General features: G+C 42.9%; 1 protein-coding gene across 1 annotated transcript; it reads left to right on the top strand.

Moving 5' to 3' along the window:
- Window positions 1-768: 768 nt before the first annotated feature.
- On the top strand, window positions 769-11,522 carry LOC311109671 (uncharacterized protein). Its single transcript, XM_084152628.1, has 5 exons — window positions 769-837; window positions 7,703-8,400; window positions 8,590-8,776; window positions 8,869-9,070; window positions 9,193-11,522. The coding sequence occupies exons 2-5, from the start codon at window positions 8,064-8,066 to the stop codon at window positions 9,895-9,897; spliced, it is 1,431 nt and encodes a 476-aa protein (XP_084008754.1). The 5' UTR covers window positions 769-837; window positions 7,703-8,063; the 3' UTR covers window positions 9,898-11,522.
- The last annotated feature ends 1,738 nt before the right edge of the window (window positions 11,523-13,260 follow it).

Here is a 13,260-nt window from a genome sequence, read left to right as displayed (position 1 = left end):
TCCGGGTAGCCATGATTAGCTGTTCAGGAGTCTTATGGCTTGGGGGTAGAAGCTGTTGAGAAGTCTTTTGGACCTAGACTTGGCACTCCGGTACCGCTTGCCGTGCGGTAGCAGAGAGAACAGTCTATGACTAGGGTGGCTGGAGTCTTGGCCATAGTGGAGTTTGGAGTGTGACTGTTTGAGGTTGTGGACAGGTGTCTTTTATACTGATAACAAGTTCAAACAGGTGCCATTAATACAGGTAACAAGTGGAGGACAGAGGAGCCTCTTAAAGAAGAAGTTACAGGTCTGTGAGAGCCAGAAATCTTGCTTGTTTGTAGGTGACCAAATACTTATTTTCCACCATAATTTGCAAATAAATTCATAAAAAATCCTACAATGTGATTTTCAGGATTTTTTTTTCTCAATTTGTCTGTCATAGTTGACGTGTACCTATGATGAAAATTACAGGCCTCTCTCATCTTTTTAAGTGGGAGAACTTGCACAATTGGTGGCTGACTAAATACTTTTTTTCCCCACTGTAAGTTATCCTGTACGAGCTTTTGTGCCAAATACATTACGTTGTTACAGGTGTCAAGCTTATTATTTTGTAAGTTTTGTGAGTGTAGCGTTAGATGGTGGCGTATTAGTATTTTTGTTTTTAAAAAATCTTACTTTTATTTTTTCTTATTATTATTTTTAAAGCAAAGTATAAGGGAGTTATACTCCAGTCTAGTAGGTGGCGGTAATGCAACATTTATTGGATGCCAACCGCCGTTAAACCTCATCGAAGAAGAAAAGTAACCTTCTTTTTCTCTGTTCAGTGAGAGCGCAGGAAAAAGCAGAAGACTAGAAGCGGTAAATAACTATTTCCTTACGGTTAAACCTTAACTCCTACCCAAACATGAACCATAATAACCCGTACCTAACCCTACTTTAACCATTTTAAATTTCAACATAAATGGGGGTAGGAAGGTCCGAAGATCCCGGATTGCACGGACAATTTCCTTAGCGTTACCTATCAGGATTTTTAGCTACCTACGTGTTAGATGTTGTGAAAATGTTTGGTATTAAAATATTGGGTAGATGGTGCTTAATAATGCTTTAGAAATATGACTCCTGCTCCGGGTAAAATGGTTAAAGTGTCTCTGCTGCAAGATGAACCATTTTAGCGCCTCCTCTCATGCGCCGTTCCAGGTCATATATTTTGCAGTTGTGCTGCGCAGCACAGTACAGCACAGGGCACAATTCGTTTTTCAGGCAAACGGGCAACCCGCTACCTCAGCTACAAAGTTGAGGAATGGGGCCGGAAGAATATTCTGTAGCTAAAACTCTTAAATTCATATATGTAGTTATGGATAGTTATGACATCAATTTTATAGTTAGTTGACATCAATATGATAGTTTGAAATATGACATCAATATGATCGTTTGAAATATGACATCAATATGATAGTTATATGACATCCATATAATAGTTTGAAACATTTTGAAGCTATACATTGTTTACAAACATTTAAGCAAAACCATCTTATAGTTTGGGTTCAAAGTCACATGACTAATAATAGACAAAATATCATGACTTACTTTGTTGAATAAAACCTTACAAAACGTTGGAACGAACCCGACGTTATCAGCTTGTTAAAGAGGCCGTCCTTCTGCGTCTTTTGTGTGGGTGAATACTCTGACTTTGCTCTCACACACGGTCTGTCTGTTGTGGCTCAAATAACCGTGCGTTAATTATAGATTAGGGAAGGCGTGTACACGACTACTTCACCTACCTTTGTTAATGACAACGCCTTGTATGTCAAGGTGGCTTTCCAGTGAACAATATTACTTTTTACCTTTGATACCCTCGTTAAAGAGATCCATTTTAATCATAGCAATATCATGTAGGCTAATATCTTTTTTTATTTTTTTTTATATACTTTGTTTATTGAATTTTCAGTACCAGCATTTAGTAAATAATTGCACTTGAAAGTTATTTGGTATGAATATGGAACAACAATTTGAAGACAACGATACAGCAAAACATAGAGAGACAGACATGAAAGAAAAAATAGACATTAAATACATAAATAAGATAAAACACAAAAAAAAAAAAAAAAAAAAAGGAAAAATATCTGTTTTGATCCAGTTGTTATAGGTCAGCTAGCACAGTTATTACCGTCCTTAACATCCGAGATGTCGTATATGCACATACCAGGCTTCTTACATCACCAATATATAAATATATATCACTCTGGAACTGCAGGGAAATGTATTCTTTTAACATAAGAAAAGAAGGGAGCCCACTTTGCATAGAATTTGTCTACAGACCCATTGAGTGTCTGTTTTATTTTCTCCAACTTTATGCAATTCAAAATAGATTTAATCCAAAGAGCATGAGAAGGGGCTGCAGAGGATTTCCATCTAAGTAAAATTAATCGTCTCGCTAACAACGTGACAAAGGCAATTACATCCTTATTCATTTTGGTCAATTGTATTGTGGGTAAGGAAACTCCAAATAATGCAATGAGAGGGTCTGGCTCGATCTGTGTGCCGCTTAATTCTGAGAGTGTGTTAAAGATGTCTTTCCAGAAACCAACAAGAGATGGGCAGCACCAAAACATGTGCACATGATTAGCAGGGGACTGGTTACATCGAACACAATTAGGGTTCACATCCTTGTAAATTTTTGATAGTCTTGCTTTGGTCCAGTGGGCCCTATGAATGAGTTTGCATTGGATGAGGCCGTGTCGAGCGCAAATAGAAGAGCTATGTACCCTTTTGAGTGCCCCTTCCCATAGTTCATCAGATATTTCCTCACCCAGTTCCTCCTCCCAAGAGGATTTGATATTGTTTAATGAGATGGCTTGTAGTGAGCAAATTTGACTATAGATTATTGACAATGTGCCTTTCTGATTAGGAAGTGGGGTGAGAAATGTGTCGAACTGTGTTCCACCAGAAAGGTTGGGGAATCCTGGATCTATGCTGCGGACATAACTCCGGACTTGTAAGAACCTAAAAAAATGATGTCTGGGGAGACCAAATTTAGCTGATAATTGTTGAAACGTACTAAATGTATTGTTAGTATACAGATCTCTGAATCTTTTAATACCGAGATTAGACCATGTTGAGAAAGCACCATCAATCATAGATGGGGGAAAAGCTGGGTTTGAGGCTACCGGAGCCAAGGAAGAGGTTGTTTGAAACCCAAAGTGGCGCCTAAATTGATTCCAGATCTTCAATGTTGTTTTGACACATATATTATTGGTGAAGGAGGAGTAAGGGCCTGTAATAGAGGAGTGAGCGAGGGAAGACAATGATGCCGGTGTAGACGAGGCAGCCTCCATCTCCAGCCAAGTTGGGGGTGGGAATATCACTCTGCTCTGCAACCAGTACTGAATGATCCTAAGGTTAGCGGCCCAATAATAGGATCTGAAATCTGGTAGAGCTAGACCGCCGTCTGGTTTGGGCCTCTGCAAGAGCTGTTTTCGCATCCTAGGAGGCTTTTTGTCCCATATAAAGGGTAGAATTAGGCCGTCGATCTTTTTGAAAAATGTATTGGGTAGAAATATTGGAAGGCACTGATAGAGGTATAAGAATTTAGGGAGAGTATTCATTTTAATAGAGTTAATTCTAGCAACTAAGGAGAGGTGTAGCAAAGACCACCGTTCCAAATCGTCCTTAGTACGGGTTAAGAGAGGAGCAAAGTTGGCTTGAAAAAGGTTTTCAAACCTAATTGTGACATGTACCCCGAGATAAATAAAACTACTGTGAGCTATTTTAAATGGCAAGTTATGTAAAGGGGATTTTTTTGCAGCCATGTTAAGTGGCATCAATTCACTTTTACTGAGATTTAGTTTATACCCTGATAAGTGACCGAAGGATGCGAAAGTGGCAAGGGCAGCAGGGACAGAGACAGAAAGATTGGATGTGTATATTAATAAATCGTCTGCATATAAAGACAGTTTGTGTTCGTGCCCGTATCTGACTATGCCTTTGATGAGGGGGTTGGAGCGAAGTGCTATTGCAAGTGGCTCTATGGCGAGGGCAAATAGTAAGGGACTTAAAGGGCAACCCTGACGTGTCGATCTTTGCAAAGGGAAGCGATCTGATTGAGTGTTATTAGTCCTGACAGAGGCTTGGGGGGATGAGTACAGAAGTTTTATCCAGGTCATGAATTTGGAGCCAAAGCCAAATATATTTAGAGTGTAAAAAAGGTATTTCCATTCCACCCGATCAAACGCTTTCTCCGCGTCCAGGGATATAATGGCTTCAGAGGTATTGTCGACAGAAGGATTGTATATAATATTAAATAATCTTCGGAGATTGAAGAATGAGTGTCTATTTTTTATAAATCCTGTTTGATCCGGAGAGATAATTGATGGGAGGACTGTTTCTAGCCGCGTTGCCAGAATTTTGGCTAGAATTTTATAGTCCACATTTAGCAGGCTAATTGGGCGGTATGATGCACAGTCAAGAGGGTCTTTGTTTTTTTTAAGAATAACACAAATGGTTGCTTGAGTGAGAGTATGTGGGAGAGCACCATTTACAAATGCATCATTGTACATTTCAATTAGAATAGGGGCTATTTTGGTGATAAACTTTTTATAAAACTCTGTCGGGTAGCCATCAGGCCCTGGGCTTCTCCCAGATTGAAGGGATTTGACAGCGTTAGACAGTTCTTCAACAGTGATCGGCTGCTCTAATTTTTTAACCAAATCCCGGCCGACCGAAGGCACAGAAAGTGAGTGGAAGAAATCATCCAATTCCAGTGTATCCGCTTTACTTTCAGAGGTATATAGAGACTGGTAAAATCTCTTGAACTCCTCATTGATCCCCCCAGGATCTAATGATATCCCAGATGATGTACGGATTTTTGTAATCTGAGATGATGATGATAGTTGACGTAACTTGTGAGCTAATAATTTACTGGCTTTATCTCCTTGTTCATAGTAAGTGCTCCTAGACTTGACAAGCATTTCAGTAACCTGGTCTGTTAATAGTGTGTCAAATTCTGCTTGCAGAGTTAAACGTTCCTTATAAATATCCGGGGATGGTGAAACGGCATAAATGTCATCTAATTGGGCAATACAGCGTGTTAACATAGATAACCTATTCCTTTTCAATTTGTTCTCATGTGCGGTGTAGGAGATAATTTCACCTCTGATATAAGCTTTCAAAGTTTCCCAGAGAGTAGACGCAGAGATGTTTGGGGTTCTATTTGTAATCATGAAAAAGTCGATTTGACTCAAAACAAAATTGACAAAGTGTTCATTACTGAGCAGTTGAGTTTTTAGTCGCCAAGGCGGTCGCTGATTGTCAAGATTTTGAAAAGCTACTTCCATAGTAACAGGGGCGTGGTCAGATACAACAATTGGGTTATATGAACATGAAGATATGGAGTGGAGGAGCCGGTCATCAACAAGGAAGTAGTCTATGCGCGTAAAAGTGTGGTGAACCGATGAGAAAAAAGAGTATGCTTTCCCAGCTGGATTAACCATTCTCCAAGGATCTGAGACTGCGAATTCAGACATAAAGGTTCGAACAACTCTGGCTGAGGTTGATAAGGTGGTAGGTTTAGTGGAGGATCGATCCAATTGTGGGTCTAACCAACAGTTAAAGTCACCTCCTAAAATCAACATATGGGTGGACATATCTGGGAGTGTAGAGAAAACCGATTTGAAAAAATCACCATTGTCCCAATTAGGAGCATAGATATTAACAAGAATAACCTTTGTATTGAGCAGCCTACCACTGACAATTATATATCTACCATGGGGATCTGCGATCACCTTAGAACATGTAAAAGGTACCGATCTGTGAAGTAAAATAGCCACCCCTCGCCTTACTCTGAAATGAGGAATGGAACACCTGACCCACCCATCTGCACCTAAGACTTGAGTGTTGTGATACCTTCAGATGAGTTTCTTGGAGAAAGATGATGTGAGCTTTCAAATGATGAAGATGGTGTAGCACCTTACTACGTTTAACTGGGTTATTTATGCCCCTGCAGTTCCAAGTAAGAAAATTAAAGCCATTCCCTCCAGCAGTATGGGCTACACTAGGCTGAGTCATATCTTAAGAGAAAGAGAGGATGTGTAAAGGACAAGGTACAATGTAAACTGAAGATCTTAGTTGAACCTAAAAGCGCAAATGTAAAAAACAAAAACAAGCGAAGAGGCACAAAAAACATATACAAACTATATACAAATAGAGAGTGAACAAACCCTTCCCTCACACCCGCCCTTGCCGAAGCATCTCCCCAAATGAGATGCAAGCAAAACCCTAAATACAAAGAAAGTTTAGAGCTAAGCATGATAACTCTTACTCTGTGCTACCTAAGATTAGTGACCATTTAACTAGAGTAAGCCAAACATGGATAGAATGGTCCCCAACAGAGTCTAAGGAAAACTATCCTCGATTCAGAGAGGTTTAACCTCGACGCAGATGGTAAATGATCAAACTGAAACAGCCATGCAGACCCCCAGATATTGGCATTAGAGGTGGCAAACCTGGGCATGCGGTACAACAGCCGCTTTCACGTTCTTGTTGATGAAATCTGCCGCTATAGCCGGGTCCTCGAATCTGTGCATGGAGCCGTCCGGTAAAGTCAGTCTCAAAACCGCAGGGTAGATGAGGCCGAACTTCACGCCCGGGCAGGCGTGTAGTTGGCGTTTCACAGCTCCAAAGCTAGCCCGCCTCTTAGCCACAGCTGTTGTGTAGTCCGCAAATATCGAGACTCTTTTACCCTTATGTAGAAGAGGGGATGCTTCTCCCGATCTTCTCAGTATGTCGTTGCGGACGTGAAAGAAATGCACCCTGATGACAAATGGTCGTGGGGGTTCTCCATCCCTGGGTCGGCTACGCAGAGTGCGGTGAGCCCGGTCTAGCAATGGCTTCTCCTCTAGCCCGAGCAGCTCCTGAAGTAGCTGGGCCATGTACTCCGTGGGCCTTGGGCCCTCCACTCCCTCCGGTATTCCCAGTAGACGAATGTTGTTCCTCCGCATTCTACTTTCCATATCTTCGCATCTATTATCGAGGAATGCCACCCTAGTTGTCAATGAGCCGACGTTAGCCTCTAGCTCGCTAATGCGAGTGCTGTGGTCTGTAGCACCTCGCTCCAAATCCGATAAAGTCACCCCATGTGCGTCGAGCTTATTCTGTATACTCTCGATAGATTTTTTAAGCTCGTCTTTGATCGTTGATATCTCTGACCTGAGATTGGTAGAGAGACAGTCAATTTTTCCGAAAATGTCGGTTTTGAGGGTGCCTATCACGGATTGCAGCATCTCCACAGTCAGTGTTTCCGTGGGGCCGGCATTGGCAGCGTTCGGTGGCGGGGGTGAGTCGGGAGAAGTTGCAGGCTTGTTGCGGCCTGCTCTTGCAGACTCTGTTTTTGGCCGGGTTGATGTCATTACGAATTTAAATTTATTAAACTTGAACTGAGTTGTTTATGGGTCTCTTCAGACGCCTGGGCAAACAGAAATGTATGCTATTTTGCAAAGTTAAATATATAAATTTGGTCACTAACTCAGGAGCGATAGGGAGACGCGTGCTACATCCTTGGCTTCCAACAGCGCCCCCCGTAGGCTAATATCTTAGCTATAACCCAGCAGTAGTGTGCTAACCCTGCATCCTAGTCTTTTGCCTGATACCACTCTTAAACTCAGCTGTCACTCACTGTATGTTTTGACTCCACACAGTAATTCACCTGTTGTTCCATCTCCTTCTCCAGGTGCTAGTTTTATGTCACCTGACCACCTGGCCAGCACCCATAGATCCTCCCATGACAACAAGCCATACCACTCAGGCTAATAGGAAGTAGATTCCGGCAGCCAACGAAGCAGGGGTGTGTTCAGTTCCTTCAACGTTTTACTAAGTTGCCTGAACGACACGTTTCTCCCAAACCGTTCTTTTGAGGTATCTTTGCTCCTGTTTGGTGGGTGTGGCAGAGTGTTTGCCCGACCGTTCAGAACAGCACCGTTTCCGTTCAATCAAAAGTTGCATGCCGTTGTGTCCTGCTGAACACAGCCCTAACTTGAGTCACCAGGAGGAAACCAACTTAGGCCAAGAACAGCCAACCACCCCAGGGAAGAATGGCGAAGGAGTTTCTGCTGGAGAATAAGCCGCTCCTAACAGAGATTCTGTCAGCGGAACCCGACAATATTCTCCAGTATGCCCATTCGAAGAAAGTTGTGACGCAGCGTGAATACAACAGCCTCTCCCACCTGCAATCCAGTCATTCTCAAGAGTTTACAGTCATCAAGCTACTGGACATGCTGATAAATAGAGGGGAGGAGTACTGCTATGGTTTTGTGGCCCTCCTGCATAATCCAGAGATCACCGAAAACTTCCCCAGACTCAGAGAGCTGGACTGTGCCACCCTCAAAGACCCTAGTGCCCCTAACCCAGCCCCACCAAGCACCAGAGCAGGTACAGCCCTGCCCATCTAATCTAGTCTAGAATGTTGTTGACTGTTGTGGAGCTTATTGTGTCAACATGGCGCCTATTACAATTCCAAATCTCAAACTGAGTATGCCTGACTCTGAATATCTAGGCTATGCATGTCTACTGCCTAGATGTATTTCTTCTTTAAGATCCTGCATTTTGTCCGTCCAACAGGCTCCAAAGTGGGGAATCTTCAGGCAACAAGTGAGGCCTGCGGTTACATCCACAATGTTTCAGCGGTGAAGAGAGGGAAGAAGACAGGATATTTCAATGCAGTTTTACAGCAAGAAGACGAGAGCAGGAATATTATAGTTTTTCAGCAGCAGCTGCGAGACCGCTTTGCCACAGCAGAGAGTCGCAGGTAAGTTGGGTATGAAGTGTTCTGCAAAGGCTTCGAGTGCTATGTGATTTAGAATATCTGTTATTCAAATGTAATAATGCACGCTTTTGTAGAACTCCAGTGAAGTTGGCGAAAGTGGGGCTCCGGCCATCCATAAGCGGAAACAACAAGATGGAGATCATGTTTACACACACATCCACATTTTCCATCCTCGAAGATTTACCCTTCAAATTCAACAGCGACCTTGATGGGAGGGTCAAGGATGTGGCCCTGGCTGACCTTCAAGAAAACATAGAAAATGCTGTAAAACAGAAGGTAGTTATAATAATAATAATAATTCACTAGCAATGAAGTACTATGTCTGAACTCTAACCTTGTCTAGTTCAGTGCCCTGTAATGTATTTCTCCTTTTGGTGAGTGTTTTTCTTGCTTTGTAGGTGAACGTTACAGTGGAGGTGATTCAGAAGCTGAAAGAGTGCCATCGCAAAACAAGAGCCAACAAAAGCATGCCCATGGTGGAATACCTAGTCGGCGATATTATAGCTGATTCGACTACACTCACAAACCTGACCGTGTGGGGTCGTAAAAACACGGTTGAAGAGGGGAAATGGTACCGGGTCACCAATGTTTCTGTTGCTCAGTATGGGGGCAAAACCGTGCTGAACACAACACCAGAATCTACTCTGATCAACGTGGCCAGTGGTAGGAAATGCGATGTGCCACACAACATGGTACAGCCTGAGAAGTTTGAGGGGAAAATAATTGGACACTGGTTGTCCCAAGAGTACACTTGCCCACAAGCGCACCCACTGGAGAGGGTGGACACCACTGAAAAGATGGTGACTTGTAAGAATTGCCCTATGACGTACATACTATCCATGGTGGGAAGGATAACTAGAGGGAAGCTCTCCTTACAATCTGATGATCTGGTCCGAGAGTTCAGTGTAGAGGACAGTGTCATCAGAAATGTTCTGCGAGGAGGGTGGGAGGGGAGAGAGTCTGTGAAGGACATTGAGGACGCGCTGGTCGAACTGCCACCAGTGACAATCACTGCTCTCAATGGTCATGTGTTAACCATTACAAGTCAGGATGTCACCACACAGGACGAGAAGAGGAATATTACAGTGCAACAGCGCGTTTAGTCTGGACTGATGGTTCCTTTAGTCATTTTTTATATCGCCTGGGTGCATCACTGCTTCAATATGTCTTAAATGGAAATCGGCAAGCTGAAAATGTAAAAAGGTTTTTACAAAAAAAACAAGAAACTTTTAAAACGTTTGTTCTTTTTATTACGGGTCGGTATGTCTGTGGTACTTTTATATGTCCAGGTAAAAGCTCATTTTGTATTTCAACACTTTTTGACATTTATTTAAAACAAGCTCTGTTTAGTGAATAAAATGGATGGAACAACTGTTCCAAAATATGTTCTAAAATCCAGCTCTTACTCCTTTTCTCCCTGGTGTGGAGCATTGATCAGTCCCCCTGTCATCATCAGGCCTGTGGCCTGCTGGCTGTCTCCTGTGACTGGTCTGGGCCGGGGCACCCTGGGTCTCAGCTTCCACTGGGGCCTGGCTCTCCACAGGGAGATGACAGCTCTGGGCTGAGCAGCAGCAGCAGTCATGTCCCTGTCTGACCTGTTTACACCCACAAACAGACTGCTGGGCCCTTCCCGTCCCTCCATAGACCTCACCCAGCCTGTTAGTTGAGGTAGCAGTGTTTTGGGCCAACCTCTTGGTCGAGGAGCGTCCCAACCTCACTCTAGACACGTCTGTCCTTAGATGCTCGGAGGAAAGGCTCTTCTTAAGAATTACTGATTTGACAGGAGTTCTATCCTTCTCTGTCCCGCTTTTTCCACCCTCCATGCTCTCAATGTTCACTGTATTGATGCGTAGACCTTGTAAGCCGATGACCGTAGTATCCTGAGGTAGAGGCACCAGGGCACCGGCTGAGCCCTCGGAGATAACCATACTTATGGAGGGAACCACCCTGCCTGCCCTATCCAGCAGAGCTACTCCTGGGACGAACAGCTCCAGTCTGTGCTGCTCTGTGAGCTTGGGATGGTCAGGGGAGGAGGCCGGCTTGGGTGTACACTTCCCCCCACCACTGCTCCATGTTAGGGGGTTGTAGATGACGTATCCATCCAGGGGACAGGAGTTGGACCTCCGAAGCAATGGGTCGACACAGTCTGTGTGGAACTGTAGTAGGGGACAAAGATACAGTTGAAGTCGGAAGTTTACTATGGGGGATTTATTATTCTCCTAATTGATGGGATGACTAACTTAGAAAGAATGCATTCTAGACTGGGCTGATGTAGGTTGTGTCACCTGGCAAGCTGTGATTGATGTGAAGAGCTGTTTTAGGGGGTAAAATGAGATAAGGATTTGTGTCTCCAAATACTAGACTATACTGGTTCTTTGTGATCTGTGAACCTTCCTTGGACGTAGGAATGGTGTCTAGGGGAGCTGGCTCTTCTCACTATGACAGGTTGTTATGATAAACGTATGCCTGGAAACAGGGATGCGCTAAGAGGCGGGGAACAGCCAGTGCGCCAACGGATTGGCTGAGTAAGTCTAAACCACGCTCAAGTCTCTACTCTGATTGGCCAGCAGAGAGGTGGGAACTCTCTCTCTGTCAGAGTTTTTGAAGAACAATCTGAAACAATGGATTAGTTCTCTGTCTGCCCTGCGAGGTTTTTCAGTGAGCCCGTATACAAACCAACATACTTATCATACATACATTTTGCATATAATAAATTTAGCTTGGATTGAAGATCTCTTGATTCTTATTTCAATACCAGATTTGAATTACGCAATTTCTAACAATTGGTGACCTCCGACGTGATCTGGTAGCAGAACTTCGCTGGAATTCATCCAGCCTATTGGACAATCGCTGTCTTCGAACCGTGTGTTTCACAAAGTGCCCGGGCTTCTAAAAAGGTAAGCAAACACCTATTGTAATATAACTAAAGTTTTGCACATTGGCTTTATCCAAATTAATTTTGTGAAGCACCTGTTTGATGTAAGTGAACTCTATTACTCTATAAATAACGATTATAGATTACTAATTCGATTTGATAAAATACCATGCAAATGTTTGATAATTGTGATGGTTAAAACCCATGGGAGGTGCGAGCTATGGTTAGACAACCATAGGAGGTACCTTTAAAAAACGGTGCGAGCTATGGATAGAAAATCCATAGGAGGTACCTTTAAAAAATGGTGCGAGCTATGGTTAGAAATCCATAGGAGGTACTTTAAATTAGAGTGTTACTGTATGCATGAGGGTGTGAATGATAATGTACCTTGATGAAAAACCAATTAGGGATAAAAAAAAAAAAACAACGTATGTGAACTATTCAAACTGTATAATTTGGGGATAACTGTTGGGTTTGTGGTTGCTTAAACCATATAACCCGTTAAAAACAATTGGGAACATAAAGCTAAAGTGATGAATTGTGTGACTGAACTGAAACGTTTGAGCTGATATGATTGAAATTTGATGTTTGATGTTTGACATAGCATAATACTGGTTTTAGGTGCTTGGTTTAGGCTATTTGGTTTATCATTTGATTTAACGTTTGATGTTTGACCCTGCAAAATACTGGTTAAACAATTAGACTGAAATAATTCGGTTTATCGTTGAAATATAAACATGCACCAACTTTAACTAATTAGGTGGGAATCATTTGATTTAAATAAATAGATTAAAGTACTCTGAATAATGGCAGAATATTGGAAACGCGCTAAAACGAGAAACAGCTCCTCACAAAGCCTGTTCCCCCTGGACAAGGAATAGGTAGAGTTGCGAGGGGAGGGGCTGGAGACAGCGAAAGTGTGGCTTTTGGAGCCATGATAGACTGGGAGTTGGCTGGGAACACCACGGGGTGATTATTTGAGAGGTGCATGTGGGTTTCTGACGAGAGATGTTCTAAACTTGCTCACCCGAACGTAGACGTACGTCATGGGTGAGAAAGTAGAGAATATTTACATTTGCATTTTTGGTAATTTGGCAGACGCTCTTGTCCAGAGCGACTTGCAGGAGCGATTGGGGTTGAGTGCCTTGCTCGAGGGCACATCGGCAGATTTTTCGCCTGGTCGGCTCGGGGATTGGAACCGGCGACCTCTCGGTTGTTGGAGCGGCGCTATTGGTCACTAAGCTGCCTGCCGCCCCATATGAGTTTAAGGTTGTGGCGTTGTTGGATCATGTGATGGTGGAATAAACTGACCATAAGTAATGTTGTTTTAGACGTAATGTATAATATAGTACAAAGCAAATAGAGGGTTAAATTGAACTAATTATCATGGTAGAGCTAACGTAGTACAGTGAGGGAACTTCATTTTGTGTCAGAGGGTAAGCATATCAAGGCATGGAGTAACAATCTGCATTTATGAGTGTAAATTCCACTGCTGATGTGTTGATTGAATGGGTACGATGGAGTATTTGGTTTGGTAATGTTGAATGGACTATTTGTAGCGTGTTTTGGGGTTAAATAGAAAGACTCACTT

This window comes from Coregonus lavaretus, assembly GCF_964263955.1.
Source record: "Coregonus lavaretus genome assembly, chromosome: 35".
NCBI classification, from domain to species: domain Eukaryota; kingdom Metazoa; phylum Chordata; class Actinopteri; order Salmoniformes; family Salmonidae; genus Coregonus; species Coregonus lavaretus.
The sequence above is the reverse complement of the archived record's forward strand: the minus strand, read 5'-3'. Positions and strand labels throughout refer to the sequence as shown.